The 17,705-nt window shown below is 41.4% G+C and overlaps 2 protein-coding genes across 15 annotated transcripts in view; one reads left to right on the top strand and one right to left on the bottom strand.

Moving 5' to 3' along the window:
* Positions 1–1,036: 1,036 nt before the first annotated feature.
* On the bottom strand, positions 1,037–4,697 carry MPLKIP (M-phase specific PLK1 interacting protein). The gene is made up of 2 exons (XM_032304196.1): positions 4,091–4,697; positions 1,037–3,129 (listed from the first exon to the last, which is right to left on the bottom strand). Exons 1-2 carry the CDS (start codon positions 4,427–4,429, stop codon positions 2,929–2,931), a joined length of 540 nt encoding a protein of 179 aa, XP_032160087.1. The 5' UTR covers positions 4,430–4,697; the 3' UTR covers positions 1,037–2,928.
* A 107-nt stretch (positions 4,698–4,804) lies between these two features.
* SUGCT (succinyl-CoA:glutarate-CoA transferase) overlaps positions 4,805–17,705 on the top strand; it is a 787,044-nt gene continuing 774,143 nt past the window's right edge. For 7 of the 14 annotated variants that reach the window (XR_004276715.1, XM_032304179.1, XM_032304184.1 and 4 more), the window contains exon 1: positions 4,806–5,007. Coding sequence is in view for 13 of the 14 variants with exons in the window: in XM_032304179.1 (XP_032160070.1) it covers positions 4,908–5,007 (100 nt within the window). In the remaining variant the exon portion in view is untranslated. Of the gene's footprint in view, positions 5,008–17,705 lie in introns of all 14 variants that reach the window. The other 7 variants (XM_032304194.1, XM_032304190.1, XM_032304195.1 and 4 more) reach the window with 2 other exon arrangements.

The raw sequence follows: 17,705 nt of genomic DNA, 5'->3' as shown, positions 1-17,705 counted from the left end.
TTGCCTTAAAATAAGGTAACTTTACCTTCATGTTATGTTCTTGTTCTCTGCTTTACTTTCACATGATTCACCCACAGGAAAAATGGTTTTTTGAAGTCAGGAAACAAAAAAGTCAAGGCCATTAAACAAAAACTGTCATTATATACTATTTCCTACTTGACAACACATCTGAATTCTGAACATCTCCACATGGGCCAATAAACCCATTTCTAAGACCACACTTCACTAATAATGAAAACTAACTTCTACCATACTTTCTTAAATTGGGCAGTCAGAAAGGTCTGTCTGGAGCAGGTTGAAAGGGAAGGGCTGTAACTCCACATCTTGATGGTGATGGGGTAGTGCAAGGTTCTATAAGACTATGTGGGACCTGAAATATTGTTAGGGTTATTATAATACACATGCTTGTCATAGTTTTATTATGTAAAGTGGGAGAGGGTTACAATGAAAACACAGAAGGTAAAGAGAACTGGCATAATCCATTGAACATGGAAATGTTCTTTAGACAGATCATTTTAACAAAGAGTATACATATATGGGAACTGGGGATCTGGAATGTTTTCTATGCCTGCATTTCCCTTAGAAGGTTGAAGACTCCCAGAAGTACACATACCTTTGTCTGAAGACGCAACTTCTGTTCTTGAGTTACCTGAATATTTAAGATGCATACTTAGCCGAAAAATTTTCTAAGTTATATAGCATTTCTATGGAGGTAAACGTGTATTTTGGAACACTAAAAAACAATTATTTTTCATTTTAAAGAATGATCAATTCTTTGATTCAGCTAAACAAAGATAAACTAATAATAGGAACAAACCAAATTAACAATGTCACAAGAATTTTGTTAACTGAATACACTACCAACTAGAGCCAAACAGTAATGCACCTTTCCTGAGGTCAAAAGTTTCTCTCAGCAAAGTCAGAAAAGCTCGGCTCTGAAGTGGATGTTGGTGACTTAGCAAAAAAGAAATTTTACATTTAACTAAATATTTAATATTATACTTACAGTGAAATAAAATGCACGTAAACCATTAGAACTGTTACAATTTGTATATCTTCCAAATACACTATGAATACAATGAATACAATGGCACAAAATCCTTTCTCACTTCCTTTTTCATCTTTGCCAATAAGCCAGTGATCTCTAAGAGGTGGTTTAATAATTATTTCCAAATGCCACTTCCTAAAGATAGTATTTCTTACCTCTAAAATTCATTAAAAGGTTTACAAAAGTATTCCATTTGCTCTAATTTTCATCACACTTCATGACCTCAAATCATCTGGGAAAGACGTTAGAGAATAAAGACATTTCCTTTAAAATACTGGGGAAAATTACTAATTTACTATTCCTTTTATAACAGGAGACAAGGCAGAGCAATACAGTAGTTATAATCAGAATGCTTGCATTCATTCACCAAATATTTATTAAGCACCTACTATTTCCCCAGACATCATTCTAGCACCTGAGGCTTTATAGGGGTGAATGAGAAAGTAATAGCTACCATTTATTGAGTGCTTACTATGTGCCAGGCTCTGGCCTAAGAGTTGCACACATATAAACCCTTTTAATCCTCAAACACAACACCTCTATGACATGGGTACTATTTTCATTTTACATATGAAAAAATTGAGGCATAGAGAAGTTAAATAACTCATCCAGCTTTTAATTGGTACAAATAGTCCTGGCTGTTGTGGAGCTTCTATTAGTCTAAACTCTTTCCCTCTGCTTTTCTTCTTTGCCTCTGAGACCCAAGAGGTAAGAAACTGAGTATGGCTCAAACAGGTTGTGTGACCATTTCATTTTTAGATGTTTCTTTTTGGGAATGTTTAAAGAGAATTTTAACTAGCTTTATCTTCATCATGTTGTGATATCAAAATATCTAAAAAGCCCGAACGTTAGAAGACTTAGTTTTGTTAAAATATTTGGGAAGAAATAGTTAATTCAGGTATACACGTGTAGCATCCCTTCCTTTGGAAAACCACTTTTCTAATCCACGCAGGCCTAGTGGAGCCCTGTCTCATTATAGGGGAGACATAGCTCATAGCTCAAGCTAATTAGGCCTCATTGCTTGGTTCAGGAACACAGAAACATGATCCAGGTAGGACAAATCGGTCTTTCTTGGGATGGACAGTGTTGGGAGATGTTCTCTTCACAAAGGAAGTGATTTCAGAATGCTGGTACCCATCTTCCTTGGCTCAAGAGAAAATAACTCCAAAATATAGAGAGATGCTGAGAAATTCAGATACAGAACACTTTAACCTAGCTATGATCTATCATTGCCTTTTCCAGTTAAATGAATATAAAAAGTATAAATACCCTTTAAGTGGGTTTCTGTGACTTTCAAGTTTCAATGCATTTACAAAAGCATTACATAAAATATGCACAAAGAACAATGGTTATAATAAATATGAATAGAATTCTTTTCTGTTCTCTTCATTCACCCTCTTTCCCTGTGAACAAATATATAACTGTCTGTATCTCTAAGGATGGTTTATTTCATTTTCAAAAGTAGTATGCAAAATATTTACCTATGAATGCTAAGCAAGTGATTACAGGCAATATTTTAATAATTCTACTTCTTTAGCATATGACAAAACCACAATATATCTAAAAAGACGAAATGTTTTATTTTAAAACATTGGAAAACCACTGAAAGACAAATGTCCATTATATAACCATGAACGTTAAATATTTGGAAACTGTGAATCTTCTAAAATGTGGTAGGCACTTCCAAAGAGCTAAATATTGCAAATTACTCTACTGTATGTCTTCTCTAATCTCAACAATACTTGATAAGATGAAAAATACCAAGAAGACTGAACTAATTATTCAAAGTCACCATCTTAGGGTTCAACTTAATTACAGGAGTAAAAGTTTTGTCCAAGATGTTCCTGACACATGAAGCTTCCGGGTGAATTTCAGAAATGTTAACAAAAGTATCTTCCTTTTTTGCCTGTGAATGTTTGAGTATTGCTGTATTGCTGGTTAATATCCACTACAGATATTGGTTCTAGGCCAGCCCAAGGGTCTTCAAGCATTGAAGGCTTGAAATAATTTTCCAACTCATTAGACATTCTTTTTTCTCTACCACGCCCTGATCCAAATGGTGTAGATGTCCTTGGAGAACCCTTTAGAAAAAAAATCATCAGTTAAAAAAATGTTTTGTAGAGATAATTGGCACTTTTTTTTTTTTAAAGCTAGTGGGGATCACACTGCTAGTTAAAAGTTATTTTGAACTCAAGCATGTTCAACTGCAAAGTCCATTCTTCTTTTAATCTAGTGTTTTTGTTTGTAAAAGTATTTAAGCCAATTTGACATACTCGTTTATTAATAATTCCATTATGAAAGCTCAAATACTTTCTGATTTCTAATGTAGCAACTCTGCAGAACTGGTGATGAAATAACGAACTGTGCTTCAACCCTGCGGCTTCCAAATTCCATCCTATGCAATTTTATCTACTTAGCTCCAGACTCAAAAGGGGTGGGGTTGGTTTAGCACAATGGAAAGCAGAAAACCGTTTAAGTTTTAAATCACACGAATCCTAGGCACACCGGAAACACTCCCTCGGCCTCCTGTCTTCACGGAGAGTAACGGGAAACTTCCAAAAAGCACCGATTTTTCCCTAGAAGACGTGGAGCAGAAGCCGGTGTAGTCCGAAGCTCCCCTCCCCCCACCCGCCCACGCCAAAACAGTGGGCCAGTAGTGGGAAAACGGCGCCAGTCTCTAACCCTACAACCCAGAGAGCTCTACGCTGGGAGGTCATTCGTTCTACCCGTCGGAGGGAATTTACCCCGGCGAACCGGCACGATCGCTGGCAAGAACAGGAGTCAGGGAAGTGTGCGCAGGCACCGGGGTGTCCTAGTCCAAAGCGCGCGGGCTCGAGAAACCGCAAGTGCTCTGCTGCCTACGCTCACCTACAGTAAGTTACTTAACTTCTCTCTCAGCCTCAGTTTACTCATCTGCAAAACAGGGCCAACAATAGTATCTCACCTCATAGAGGATCAGACAAAATAACCCGTGTAAAGGGATTATTATTAGTACCATGCCTGCCATACAGTAAGAGCTCGGCAAACGCTGGCTATTATTACCTGGGGGTGGGTCTGCTGCTGCCCTGGGGAGTAGCCGAATTGCTGCTGGGACCCCGCGGGGGACTTGGAGTAGGAGCCAGGGTAGCCGCCAGGGGACGGAGACCCGAATCGGCCCCCCGGGAAGCTGCCGCCGTGTCGCGGAGAGTGGCTGCTCCCGTAGGGCCTAGACCGGGGCCCGTACGGCGGCGTGTGGTGCGGACTCCCGTACCCGTCCCGAGGGGAGGGCGGCCGCGGTCCGCCTCCGCCCGGGGTACCCCGGAAGCTGCTCCCGCTACCCCAACCTCCTACACCCGCGCCGGGGTAGGGAGGAGTCGGGGGTCGAAAACTCTGTCGGTGCATCTCAGGAGACGAAGACGAGGACCTCACCGCCGCCTTCTCCCGCCGGAACTGTCCCGACCAACCCTTCTCACAGACTTGGTGGTCCGGGCCAAAACAGTCCTCCGGCCGCCATCGAGGCACAGCATATTGGTTCCGGCCTCACAAAGGTTCTGGCAGGCGCACGGTAGAAGTGGGTTACTGAATTGGGCAGAGATCAAGCAGATTTAAATAAAGGCAAGAGAAAGAAAAAGGTCAAAAGCCGAACGCGGCTGCAGCAAACAAAGGCCTGCTCGGGACCGACAAACCGAACCACTGCACGAACTGGAAGCAGCCGCCCGGAAAGCACTAACGGCGCAAGCACTGCCCGGCGAGGCCCCGCCCACTAGGCGGGAGGGCGGGGCCTGGTTTGCTCACGGGCGCCCCCTGTGGCGGCGGGCCGCGGGCGGCGCGCGCTGCACTCTCTCCTCACGCCGGGACTAGGCTATCTGAGAGGCGCGCGATGCTGGCGACGCTGGCGAGGGTCGCGGCTCTGCGGAGAACCCGCCTTCTCTTCGGCCCGGGCCGCGGGAGGGGTTTGTGGACCGGCCGCCCGCAGTCAGGTACCCTCCGAGACGCGGTCCGGGCGGCGAAGGGGACTCCGGCCGCGGTCTCCCCCTCCGGCGGCGCCGTGGGGCGAGCACCCGCGCTGTCCCGTAGCGTCTCCTGCCCCCACAGCCCACCCTGTGGCCTTTCCCGCCTCTCGGGGCCCTCGCTCGGTGACCCCCCGGTGTGCCTGGCCCCGCACCTCGGCCGCCCCGGGGTCACCCTGCTCGGCGTCCGGGTCGGGGGCGGAGAGGTCGCGCCCCAGCGCGGTCGTCCTGGGCTCGCCTCGGCCCCTTCCCCCTGCCCTGCCTCATGTCCCGAGTTCAACACACTCTGAGAAGGTGCCCCGGCCGCATTGCAGAGCGGACTTCCGAGCACAGCTCTGCGGGACGGGGGAGAGGCCGAGGGAACTCCTGTCGGACTCGACTCCTTCCCTGTTCTCGTTACTCGGAGCGGGGGAGCGGGGTGGGGGGGAGCTCCGGCGCGCGGACGCTGATTCTCGAAGAGCACACTTTGGCCGAAGCTCTGAAATCCTGACTGTTTCGCAGACTTTCGGTTAGAGACACACGTGCTAATCCAAGCATGACACCTGATGTCTAATAAGACACGCTGTGGTACCAGACACCTGTCCCAGAACTTTATTTAGGGCTGCGATTTAAAGTTATGGCCGTTTTATAGCACTTTGTGGACTCCCTCGGAGCTTGGGGACGATGGTCCCGTGTGACTCCTGGAATCAGCTTGTGGGAAACAGAATCCGGAAGAGCTTTGGGACTCCTGAGATCACATTCCGGGGGGTGGCGGGGAGCCGCTCCTCGCTGTCGTGTGACACGTGCTTGGGGACAAGGCCAGCTGAAGTGCGATGTGTTCTCAGCTTGGATCCTCCTCGGGGAGCGGAGACACCAATGGCTTTCGGTTATTCTGAGGGAATTCTGTTCACCTCAGTTCTCCTGTCGACGCAGTTGTAGAATCCATCAAGTCAGGATAATGCCTTCAAGGAAGGCTTCGTGAAGCGTGTAGGGCGTGAGGACCCCAGATGATCCACTTCAGTGTTTATTTCTCTGTTTCGCCCCAAAATTTAGCCTTTGGGCGTTGTCTTGGTGCTTAGCTTAATGCCAGGTAGTTGGGCACTCAAATATTGATCGAATGAACCATGGGGTCGGTCACATCATTATGGTTCAGTGATTCTCTCTTGTCTTACCTTTCATATCACCAACCAATCTTTTTTGGGTAGAGGTGGCAGAAAAATGAAGGCGATGGGGACCAAAATTACTTTTGTTAATTTTTTTTTGTAACTGGCAATTGATTTGCAGAATTGATTAAAATACGGTATGTTGTCTTTTTACTTGGCCTACACTTCTAGAATGTTCTTTTCTGTACTGATCTTGCTGTCTTCTATACACGGGAACTTCCATTAGAAATGGGGGAAGGAAAGAAGTACAGTGCAGAATTTTTGACAGGTAGATTATACATAACAGTGTACCCTTCATCAGGTTTGCAGGGATATAGAAGTGTTGAGAGTTAATTCTTTTTTTTTTTTTTTTAAGATTTTATTTTTTTGAGAGAGAGAGAGTGAGAGAGAAAATAAGACCGTGGTGGAGGGTCAGAGGGAGAAGCAAATTCCCCACTGATCAGGGAGCCTGGTGCAGGGCTCTATCCCAGGACTCTGAGATCAAGGCCTGAGCCAAGTAAGACGCCAACCGTCTGAGCCACCCAGGCGTCCCAGGAGAGTTAATAATTATATGAAAACTCTGAATCCCACTTGGATCACTTCTGAGAATAGGCAATTTGCCCTTTTAGAGATGAGAACCAGGCCAAAAGAAGTTAAGTTACTAGCTTAAGTTCACACAACAAGCAGAGGTGCAATGAGCACTCAGGTTTCTTGAATCCCAGGAGATTTTTTTTTTCCCTTAAGTAAAGATATATGAATTGACAATAAGTCTGTCCTTTTTTTTTTTCCTTTTTTTTTTTTTTTTAAAGATTTTTATTTATTTATTTGAGAGAGAGGGATTGCACGCGTGTCTGTGCGGGTGCTACCAGAAGCCTGAGCTGGGGGGAGGGTCACAGGGAGCAACAGACTCCCTACTGATCAGGAAACCTGACACAGGGCGCCATCCAGGACCCTGGGATCGTGACCTGAACTGAAGACAGATGCCCAGTCGACTGAGCCACCCAGTCTAACCTTTGGAAAATGCAATAGTTAAGAGGCGCCTGGGTGGCTCAGTCAGTTAAGCATCTGCCTTAGGGTCAGGTCATGATTCCAAGGTCCTAGAATCAAACCTGCCATCAAGCTCCCTGTTCAGTGGGGAGCCTGCTTCTCCCTCTCCTTTCGCTGCTCCTCCTGCTTCTGCTTTCTCTCTCTCAAATAAATAAAATCTTTAAAAAAATGCAGTAGAGAAACGTAAAATTTTGGAAGTGCTGTATAGCGTATTATTTTAGATTTAGGGACTAGCACGTATAACCTTAATATTGAATTTTTATAAATGTCTCTAGAATCTTCCCATGTGTCAGTGTGGGAATTGCAATCTGGGTGCCTGAACTGGTGGGTCTGAGGCATCTATTTGTATTCAGTCTTTTTGTATGGTGGTGAGTGCAGGGGAAGAGAGGTGAAGGGAGGGGGAGGAAGTTTTATGTTGGGTTACCTGGAAGTAGAAAAGTGAGGAACTGGGGTGGTGGATATGAGAGTACAGTGGCTGCTCCTTGAACTCTGAGTCCCATGAAAAGGGCACCTCTTATTTTTGTGAGCAACAGAGGTTTTGGTTCCCTCCCGAAAGAGAATTACAGCACTGTTTAGGGAGGATCAGTAATAGAAAACAGGATACTGCATAGGGCAGTGCTTTCATGGAAGACACTACTAGTGTTTAGGTACTTTTTTTCAAGTGGCATTGTATACATAGGACATCAACAAGCAGAACATCAGGAACTTTCTGAGTACCTGTGAACTATATCTGGAGCCCCAGAAATAATTGATTAACTTTGTGGTGTTCTGTGTTTCATTAGGTTTCACATTAATGCAAATAAGAGCACCACATCAAGAAAATTTAAGTGTAGACATAAATGAAACCATGTGTGTTTTTATAAGACAGGATTTTTATTTAGGTTGCCCAGGAGTTTTTGGTGGGTACCACCCCTGCCAAGGGGATTTCAAATATATATATAGAGAGAGAGAGAGGGAGAGAGAGAGAGAGCGCCTTATCTTCAAAAAACATTGGAAGCCCCAAATTTGAGAGCAGATGGGATGTATTTGAAGCAGGAATTGGGGTTTCAGAGTTCTGCTCACTCTGCACTTCTAAATGCCCCCCTCAAAAGAGGCTTCTGGGGCAACTCTGAGGAATTCCCTAGGGCTCTCTAGAAATGGTGTCAAATATTTTAGGAGGTGTCAGATATTGACAAGGGCTGCAAATATAAATGTTTTGGTTCATTTTACTGTGTATTAATCACGAAGTATATATTTTCATGTTTCTGTATGGTCACAGCTTTGTAAGCCAAGAAAACTAGAACTTGGGTTAAAGGGCAAGACTTAGAAGTTAAAAGATTGTTAAGAGATTAGATTGTTAGAGAATGCCCAGGAAGTTTGTTTCTTCTTTCAAAGGGTTATAAAACTCAGAGCCTGAGACACATTCAAGATTGAGATTGTAAACCCTGTGAAGTTAATCTTCCCTCAAGAGACATTTATTTACATTCCAAAGGGTAAGAACTCTGAGACCTTCTCTCTTCTAAGGAGAATTTGCTTCCATTAGGAAGATTAGCTTTTTTTCTGCCTTTCTCTGGGAAAGTAGCGTTTGGGCAGCTATGATAGTTTTGGGGCCCTTCCCTATGATTCAACCCCTGTATATACAGGCCTAACCAACTGGCTCGCTATAGGATGCCTGTGACATATTAGGTGTGGGAAAAGTGGTATACATTTTTTGGTGTAGGTAAGAATAACTCTGATCTCTACTCCAGAACCTTGTGTTTACTCTCAGGCTAAAAAATGCATACATGTAAATATTAAAAACATGTTTTGATATAAGACATTTTGTTTTATAGGAGAGTATATTTAATAATTTATATGTATAGAAATGTTTATATGTGTACTTAGAATATAATATTTACCTTGGTATTTCCTGAAACTTTCAGATTATTTCCATTTTTCTTATAGAGGTCCTGTTATTAGCTGTTTCATGTGAAAGACTTCTAGTAGTAAAAACATCAGTGTATCTCTGGGATGTGATTAATTCAGTCATTTATAGGGTTAGGTCTATACTGAACACAGTGGATCACTTAACTATCACCTACATAATATTTTCAATGATAAAGCAAGTATTAGAAGCAACTTGTTCTCAGGAGTCTCTGAGAGCCAAACTTCACTGATGATCATCTTCTTTTCAACTCTAAGCATGTATGCATGGTCTGTGGTAGTCACGCACTGGTGAACTGTTTTTTTTTACATGATTACTTATTTGTAGGCTAATATTCTTTTAAAAAATACATATATATTTTAAATAATTATTTATTTGACACAGAGAGAGAGAGACAGTGAGAGAGGGAACGTAAGCAGGGGGATTGGGAGAGGGAGAAGCAAGCCCCCTGCTAATTAGCAGGGAGCAGGGTGTGAGGTTTATCCCAGGACCCTGGGATTATGACCTGAGCAGTAGGCAGACACTTAACAACTGAGCCACCCAGGGGGCCCTTAAATATATATTTTTAAAGATTTTATTTTTTTAACAGACAGAGCCAGAGTGAGCCCAAGCAAGGGGAGCAGGAGACAGAGAAGCAGTCTCCCCACTGAGCAGGGAGCCCGACATAGGGGCTTGATCCCGGGATCCCAGGATCCCAGGATCATAACCTGAGCTGAAGGCAGACGCTCTGTAGACCAATATTCTTTACTCAGGTGTAACACAGGTGTTGAAGCATTAACTCACGCTTATAAAAATTTTCATTGTGAATAAAATTGTAGACAGAATACTTCAATATGAAGGAGAATGTAAGAGTATAATTATTGTTTTTGAGACACAAATTTTTATTTTGAAATTAGAAAATAAAATTTTATTTTCACCGGAAGTTGTATATTTGTACTTTTCCAATTATAAAAATACAGACATTTTGTAGGTAACCTGAAGTGTTAAGAAAATAGAAAGCAAGAAAAAATATTAATTGCTATCCAAGAAGCAACTTTTAATATTTAAATAGAAAAAAATAAGCCTTAGATAGTTTTAGTCTTTAAATAAAATAGAAGCTTTTTAAATGGGAAACCCACCTATACATGAGCATTTAGGTGATCTAGGTTTGGGAAAACATCGTACCTGTGCAGAAGAGTTAACATATTTATTTTTTGAGAGAGAAAGTGGGAAGGATAGAGGGAGAGAGAGAGTCTCAAGCAGTCTCCAGGCCCATCTTGGAGCTTGATGCAGGGCTCAATCTTAGCTCTCTGAGATCATGACCTGAGCCGAAATCAAGAGTTGGACACTTAACCGACTAAGCCACCCTGGCAGCCCTGAAGCTGCTGTCTTTAGAAGGACCATCTTAGAAGTTTAGCCCTTGGATGGCATCTGGAAACTTGGGACTTGAACTGCTTCCTAATTAATAAGGGTGCCTAGATAGTTTGTACAATCCTTGTGATTTATGGTGAACCTACTTTTCCTCTGAGTCTGGAAAGACTGGGAAGCAGAGCATATCTATGTGAATAGCACTCAGTGAAAACCTTAGATTCTGAGTTTGTAATAAGATTTCCCTGAGCAGAAGCATTGGACTTGTTGCCTTTTTGTTTGTTTGTTTCTGGAGAAAAAAGCTGCTCGATGTGGCCCTTCACAGAAGGAAGAGAACATAAGAAGCCTGTGCATGGATTTTTCCAGACCCTACCTGTCTTTTTCCGTTGCTGATCCTGTCATATATCATTTTGCTGCAATAAACCTTAGTCACAAATACAACTGTATGCTGAGTCCTGTGAATCCTTTTAACAAATCCCTGGAAGTGTGGGTAGTCTTTTTTTTTTTTTAATTTTTAAAGATTTTATTTATTTATTTGACAGAGATACAGCGAGAGAGGGAACATAAGCAGGGGTAGTGGGAGAGGGAGAAAGCAGGCTGCCACTGAGCAGGGAGCCTTGATGTTGGGCTCTATCTCAGGACTCTGAGATCTTGGCCTGAAGGCAGACGCTTAAGATGAGCCACTCAGGTAATCTGGAATTGTGGGTAGTCTTTTCTTTTCTTTCTTTCTTTCTTTTTTTTTAAGATTTATTTATTTATTTGACAGACAGAGATCACAAGTAGGCAGAGAGGCAGGCAGAGAGAGAGGGAAGCAGGCTCCCCACTGAGCACAGAGCCCGATGCGGGGCTTGATCTCAGGACCCTGGGATCATGACCGGAGCCGAAGGCAGAGGCTTAACCCACTGAGCCACCCAGGCACCCCGGAATTGTGGGTAATCTTGAGGAATCCTGATACAGTACCAGAGGCGGAAAGTAAAATGATTTTTTTGAAAGCGAAATTCCAATATAAGTCAGAAGGCAAACAAGAGATAGGGAAAAGTTATTTTCACAAAATGTGAATGATAAAAAGTTAATATTCTTTCTCCAGAAAGAATCCATACAAATCAGTAATAAGATAAATGCGGCTTAGCAATATGGGGCAAGATAATTTACAAGAGAATTTATAAGAATAATTTATAAGAGAAGAAGAAGAAGAGAATAATTTATAAGAGCAAATATGATTTCAGAAGTCATTAAATGCAAATTAAAATGACAGTGGCATGCAAATTTTTAACTGTCAAATTTACAACAAACAAGTAAAAAAAAAAATCCCACAAAACCAAGAGATCATATCCAGGGTCATGGAAGATAATGGAGAATGTATACCATTTTCGTATACTGCTGGTGCCAGTATATATGGACAATTTGATAATTGGTATTAACAGTATTGAAGAGTTTGTAACATGAACACATGCTAGGCCTGCCTCTGTACTTGCAAACATGCTCTTTGCTTTCCCTTTTCCATCCCCCAAAACTAAAGTCTTGAAGAATAATTTTTATCCCTACTACTTGAAGAGAAGTTTCTGGGAGGGTTTCATAGATCCTCACATGGAAGCACTCTAAATTCTCTCTAGACCTCTCTTCTGCCCTTCAGAATTACCCACTGGAAGCTGTTAAAACAAATCAGGGGCCCCTGGGTGGCTCAGTGGGTTAAAGCCTCTGCCTTCGGCTCAGGTCATGGTCCCAGGGTCCTGGGATCGAGCCCCATATCGGGCTTCCTGCTTGGCAGGGGGCCTGCTTCCTCCTCTGTCTCTGCCTGCCTCTCTGCCTACTTGTGATCTCTATCTGTCAAATAAATAAATAAAATCTTTAAAAAACGAAAAACAAATCCAATTGTAAAACATATTCTTTTTCACATGTATGTCCACCCCACACACTTTCTCCAGGCTGTGCCTTCCTTTGCCTTCCCTTCCCCTCTATTCCTCTTAGTTAAATATTTGCAGTGTTTTGTAAAATAGGAATCAATACCTTTTTTGTGTGTTAAACGAGAGCTCATCCTATAACGAGAGCTCATCCTATTCACAGTCTAACACTGCAACGTCCCCACCCCTCCTTGCATACACATTTTTTTCTTTGCTGTGATTAAATGACAATTTTCCTCAACACCATCAACACATAATGATAGTGTTTCATGAACAACCTAGAGGGAGCCCTGTTTTGCCAGTTCTCTAGAAGGAGATGCCTTTTTCTAATTTGTGCAAAGAACTTACATTTGGTTAGTCTTCTCGCAGAGGACAGCCACACCACCAACGTTGAGTTCAAGGAGCCCCTGGGGTTTGTGAGCACTCATTTTCAATAGTTAGTAACTATCATTTGCTCCACTAGTTCCTGGTTCAGCCACTTTGATCATCTGAGTAGTTAACTTCAGGATGGCCCATTAATGAGTCCTGAACATTGACTTTTTTTTTCCTCTGGCTGTCTGACTTCTGGTTATAAATTCTATAACTCTAAATTGATTTACGTGGTCTATAAATTGGTAGTGTTCCTCCTTTCCACATACCAATCTATAGTAGTGGTCCATCTCCTAAAGGACTGAAAAAACAATCCCTTGCATATAAGTTGATATTTAAAAATTTTTATCGCTTAAAATACATTTTATAATAACTAAAGTGAGAGTAAGATCTGAGATGTGTAGGGAATATACTTTTCTTTAGCCAAGTGGGCAGAAGGGTTGTGAAAGAAGGCTTAGTTGTAGGCTGATTAATTTTAGGCAAGAAGATGTATGGAAGTTGAAAACCTGGAAATTGATTTCTTTAAAATGATTCATGTATCTCGTAGAAAGTCTCCCCAAATCTCAAGGGACAGTAAAACAATTCCCCTGAAATGGACTTATCAGTTGTTAGCTTTGATGCTGTGACATTGCCTCGAGGCTACCATTTTTCTCCTCCAATGCTGGGATCTCTAGTAGTCACAGTAGGCTTGGTTGTGTTGCAGTACAAATTAGCCCATGATCTTCGTGCCTTAATACAATAAAAACATCTTTTTTGGACATCTAACTTCACTCTTTGTAACTTGCAGCCTCCAAGGTCACGGTAGTGTGAGAAGAGAAGCCCGGAGGATTTCATGCAGTATTTTTAAGGGTCGGGCCTAAAATGGCTTTTGTTACTTGTGCCTGTTCATTTCATTGGCCAGACCTCAGGTATTGGACCCCAATCTAACTGCAAGAGAAAGTTGGGAAGTGTAGAAGAACAGAGGGATTTTGGATTGGCACTGACTTGTATTTTGGTTGTGCATGGTTTACTCATGACTCAAAAGCCCCCTTTCTGATCTTTTTACATCATTCTTTCTATAAACTCCTCAAGTTTTCCTTAAAATAGTGGCATCCAACAGTTCCAAGACCTGTTTGATTGCAAATCCCACAGAAATAGCGGAGTTCTTACGGGTGAAGGACAATTGTTAAGAAATAGGATGGGGGCAACTGGGTGGCTCAGTGGGTTAAGCTGCTGCCTTCAGCTCAGGTCATGATCTCAGGGTCCTGGGATCGAGTCCCACATCTGGCTCTCTGCTCAGCAGGGAGCCTGCTTCCCTCTCTCTCTCTCTCTCTCTCTCTGCCTGCCTCTCTGCCTACTTGTGATCTCTCTCTGTCAAATAAATAAATAAAATCTTAAAAAAAAAAAGAAATAGGATGTCAGCTATAAGTTATTGTAAGTAATTACCCACCTAACTACTCTCTGGTGGTCTCTGTGTGATCGCCTTGCAACTTGAGCATCACTCCCACTCCACCTTTTTACAGCTCCGAAATTCTACTTTCCTCGGAATGTCTTCCAGTGGATACTAATTTTTAAAGTACTCTAAACTCCTACAGATACCTGTCAAACTATACTGTTAGGAACAGAGCTTTTTTCCAAGACTTCTAACCCATGATAGAGAGAGAACATCCTGCTAACTATCCTAAATAAAGCTTCAGCAGATTTAGAGAACATGCATTGAGAAGATGTCTATCTCCTGCTTTCTTACTCCTAAGCTCTGGTAGTTAAGTTCTCTGTAAAATATCAAATTAAAAAATCCTTTTAGTGTATATTACATGTTCTATTTGACATAATATTTGATCAGTTTGTTTTATGACTTGTTTTTTTTTTTCCTTTTTTAATGTTGGCTAGTACAGTGGGGAGGGATGCCATGATTGCTGTCACACAGATGAGCCACTTAGGTGGGCATCTGTCAATTATGTCTACTCTAGTCTGCTTAAGTTTGTTTGTGTCCTGGAAACCTTAAGGCCAAATACCAGGGGAGACTTAGAAGCAGCTCTGGCAAGCATAGAATTGATGGCGCCTTCGTTATAATTATACTTCTTTGCGTGATTGCTCAGCTGTATCCTTATAATAGCTTTTACTCCTAGAGGCTAAATAAGGTAGAGCGGTATACAAGCTGCTTAATAGATCACAACAAATTAACAACTGATGCCCCTTCCAACTGTTTTCCCTCTTATAATCACCCTTTATTCCCATCCAGCTTATTCTTTTCTTTCACAAACTGGCAAAATAGGGGTGTGTAGATATCCTTCTTAAGTATAGGGTATTGAGAGTCATGTTTATTTCTGTTTCTTCAAATAATCATGTGGTTTTCTTTTCTTTTCCTTTTTTTTTTTTTAAGATTGTATTCATTCATTTGACAGAGATCACAAGTAGGCAGAGAGTCAGGCAGAGAGAGAGAGAGGGTGAAGCAGGCTCCCCGCTGAGCAGAGAGCCCGATGCGGGGCTCGATGCCACGACCCTGAGATCATGACCTGAGCCAGAGGCAGAGGCCCAACCCCCTGAGCTGCCCTGGCGCCCCATGTTTTTCTTTTCTTGTTTTAACATTTGGAATAAGTTATTTACTTTAATAGGTGGTGTGACTATATGTAATACATGTATGATAGTGATAATAATGACAAAAGGAAACTTTTAGTAGGGAGTTACCATATGCCAAAAAGTGTGCTGAACACTTTATATACAACATCTCATTTAACCCTTGCAAACTCTATGATTTAGGTGTTTCAAATGAGGAAACAAGTTTAAGAGAAGTGAAGTGATCTTGAAGGCCAGTGGAGGGTAAGTCCTGGGGCAGAAAATTGAGTCTAGTCAGTCTCCAGCATTCATGCTTTTCACTGTGTAAAACTCATTCATTTGACTTCAGTGTGCTCTGGAAGTTCTGTCTGGTAGTTATCTTGTATTATTTACTTGTATTATCTGTCTTCTCGAATAATACAAGTAAAATTGCCTGATGTGAAATGAGTTCAGTTTAAAAGTTTTTGCTTCACTAAACAAAGTTTTACTAATTATGGCTGTGAGTTGGCATCGGTAGTGAAATGTTATCTTGTATTATTTACTTGTATTATCTGTCTTCTCAAATAATACAAGTAAAATTGCCTGATGTGAAATGAGTTCAGTTTAAAAGTTTTTGCTTCACTAAACAAAGTTTTACTAATTATGGCTGTGAGTTGGCATTGGTAGTGAAATGTAGAGTTCTCTTAATAGATTTGTGATGAAATGAGATGTATGGGATGAAGAGACCCCTAAACGTATTTCATGCATCATTTCAAATAAAACAGGGGTCCTAAAAAGAGATCTGAGTACAGATGACCAGTACTTTTGAAGATCTATGCAACAAGAGGAATTACTTGTATATTCATTCCTAATGTCAAAATATTTTCTCATATCTGAGGTCTTTTTATGTTTTTTATTGTTGAAAGTATTTTTCTAATTTTGTTGAGTCTTTATGTTTTCATTTTTTGCTTTTTGTCTTCTTTTTGCTGATTAGAAGCATAATCACAGTAAGCAAAATTACAGAAATATATAATTTAGCTGGTAAAATTTCTCAATAAATTCTTTCCCCAAGATTTAACCACTGATAGAATTTTATGAATGCTCCTACAACTACCAACATTTATTATTATTATTTTTATTTAGGGAGAGAGAGAGAGAGAGCGAGCTCACATATGCATGAACCACGGGTGGGGGAGGGAGAGGGAGAGAGAGACTCTTAAGCAGGCTCTACACTGGTCCTCTATCATGACCCTGAGATCATGACCTGAGCCAAAATCAAGAGTTGGTTTGCTTAACTGACTGAGTGACCCAGGTGCCCCTACCAATATACACTCTTAATGTTATTATATATTTAAATATATGTATTTATATATTAACAAAATAGGATCATATTATACATCCTATTCTATAATTTGATTTTATTTTTTAATTTAGAAATGTATCTTGGGTCAACTTTTCATGTCAGGATATATAAATCTGTCTTATTTTTCTTAGTATCTACTTGAGAGTGTATTGTAACAATGTGCCAGTGCTTATTTAACATTTCACCTCTTGTTGGATTTTTGTATTGCTTTTAATATTTTTCTTCATTATTAAACTTAGAGGGGCAATTCACAAAAGAAGGTATATGAATGACCAATTATTACATGAAAAGTTGTTCAACATTATTCACCAGGGAAATGCAAATTAAAACCACAGCAAGAAACATTATCTACCCATTAGAATGACTAACATTAAAAAGAGTAACAATTCCCAGTGTTGTAAGGACGTGGAGCATCTAGAACTCTCATGCTCTGTTGTACAACACTTGGAAGATCTGTTTGGCAGTTTCTTAGAAAGTTAAAGATACACTCAGTGTATTACTCAGCCATTCTACCAGGTATTTACTCAAGAGAAATTAAAGCATGTTCACACAAAGACTTGTACTTGAATGTTCATAGCAGCTTGATTCACTTAAAATGGAAACAACTCAATGTCCATCAATAGTTGAATGGATAACAAATATAGTAGACTACTACTCACTTATAAAAATGCAACAACACGGGGCGCCTGGGTGGCTCAGTGGGTTGAGCCGCTGCCTTCGGCTCAGGTCATGATCTCACGGTCCTGGGATCTAGTCCCGCGTCGGGCTCTCTGCTTGGCAGGGAGCCTGCTTCCTCCTCTCTCTCTCTCTGCCTGCCTCTCCATCTACTTGTGATTTCTCTCTGTCAAATAAATAAATAAAATCTTTAAAAAAAAATGCAACAACAGGGGCACCTGGGTGGCTTAATCAGTTAAGCAGCCAACTCTTGATTTCGTCTGCCCCTACTCCTGCTCATCCTGTCATTCCCTCTCTCAAATGAATAAATAAAGTCTTTAAAAAAAATGCACCAACATGAATAAATCTCAAAATTATTATACTTTATGGAAGAAGCCAAACACAAAAGGATCCTTACTTAATGATTTCATTTACATAAAATTCTAGAA

Source organism: Mustela erminea, chromosome 11, assembly GCF_009829155.1.
Source record: "Mustela erminea isolate mMusErm1 chromosome 11, mMusErm1.Pri, whole genome shotgun sequence".
Lineage (NCBI taxonomy): Eukaryota > Metazoa > Chordata > Mammalia > Carnivora > Mustelidae > Mustela > Mustela erminea.
This window is presented reverse-complemented; position numbering and strand designations above follow the sequence as displayed.

Coding starts and splice junctions, on each gene's coding strand:
- MPLKIP (XM_032304196.1), bottom strand. CDS start 4,429: ATGCACCGACAGAGTTTTCGACCCCCGACTCCTCCCTACCCCGGCGCG. Junction 3,130..4,090: donor AGCAGCAGACCCACCCCCAG/GTAATAATAGCC, acceptor TTTTTTCTAAAG/GGTTCTCCAAGGACATCTAC.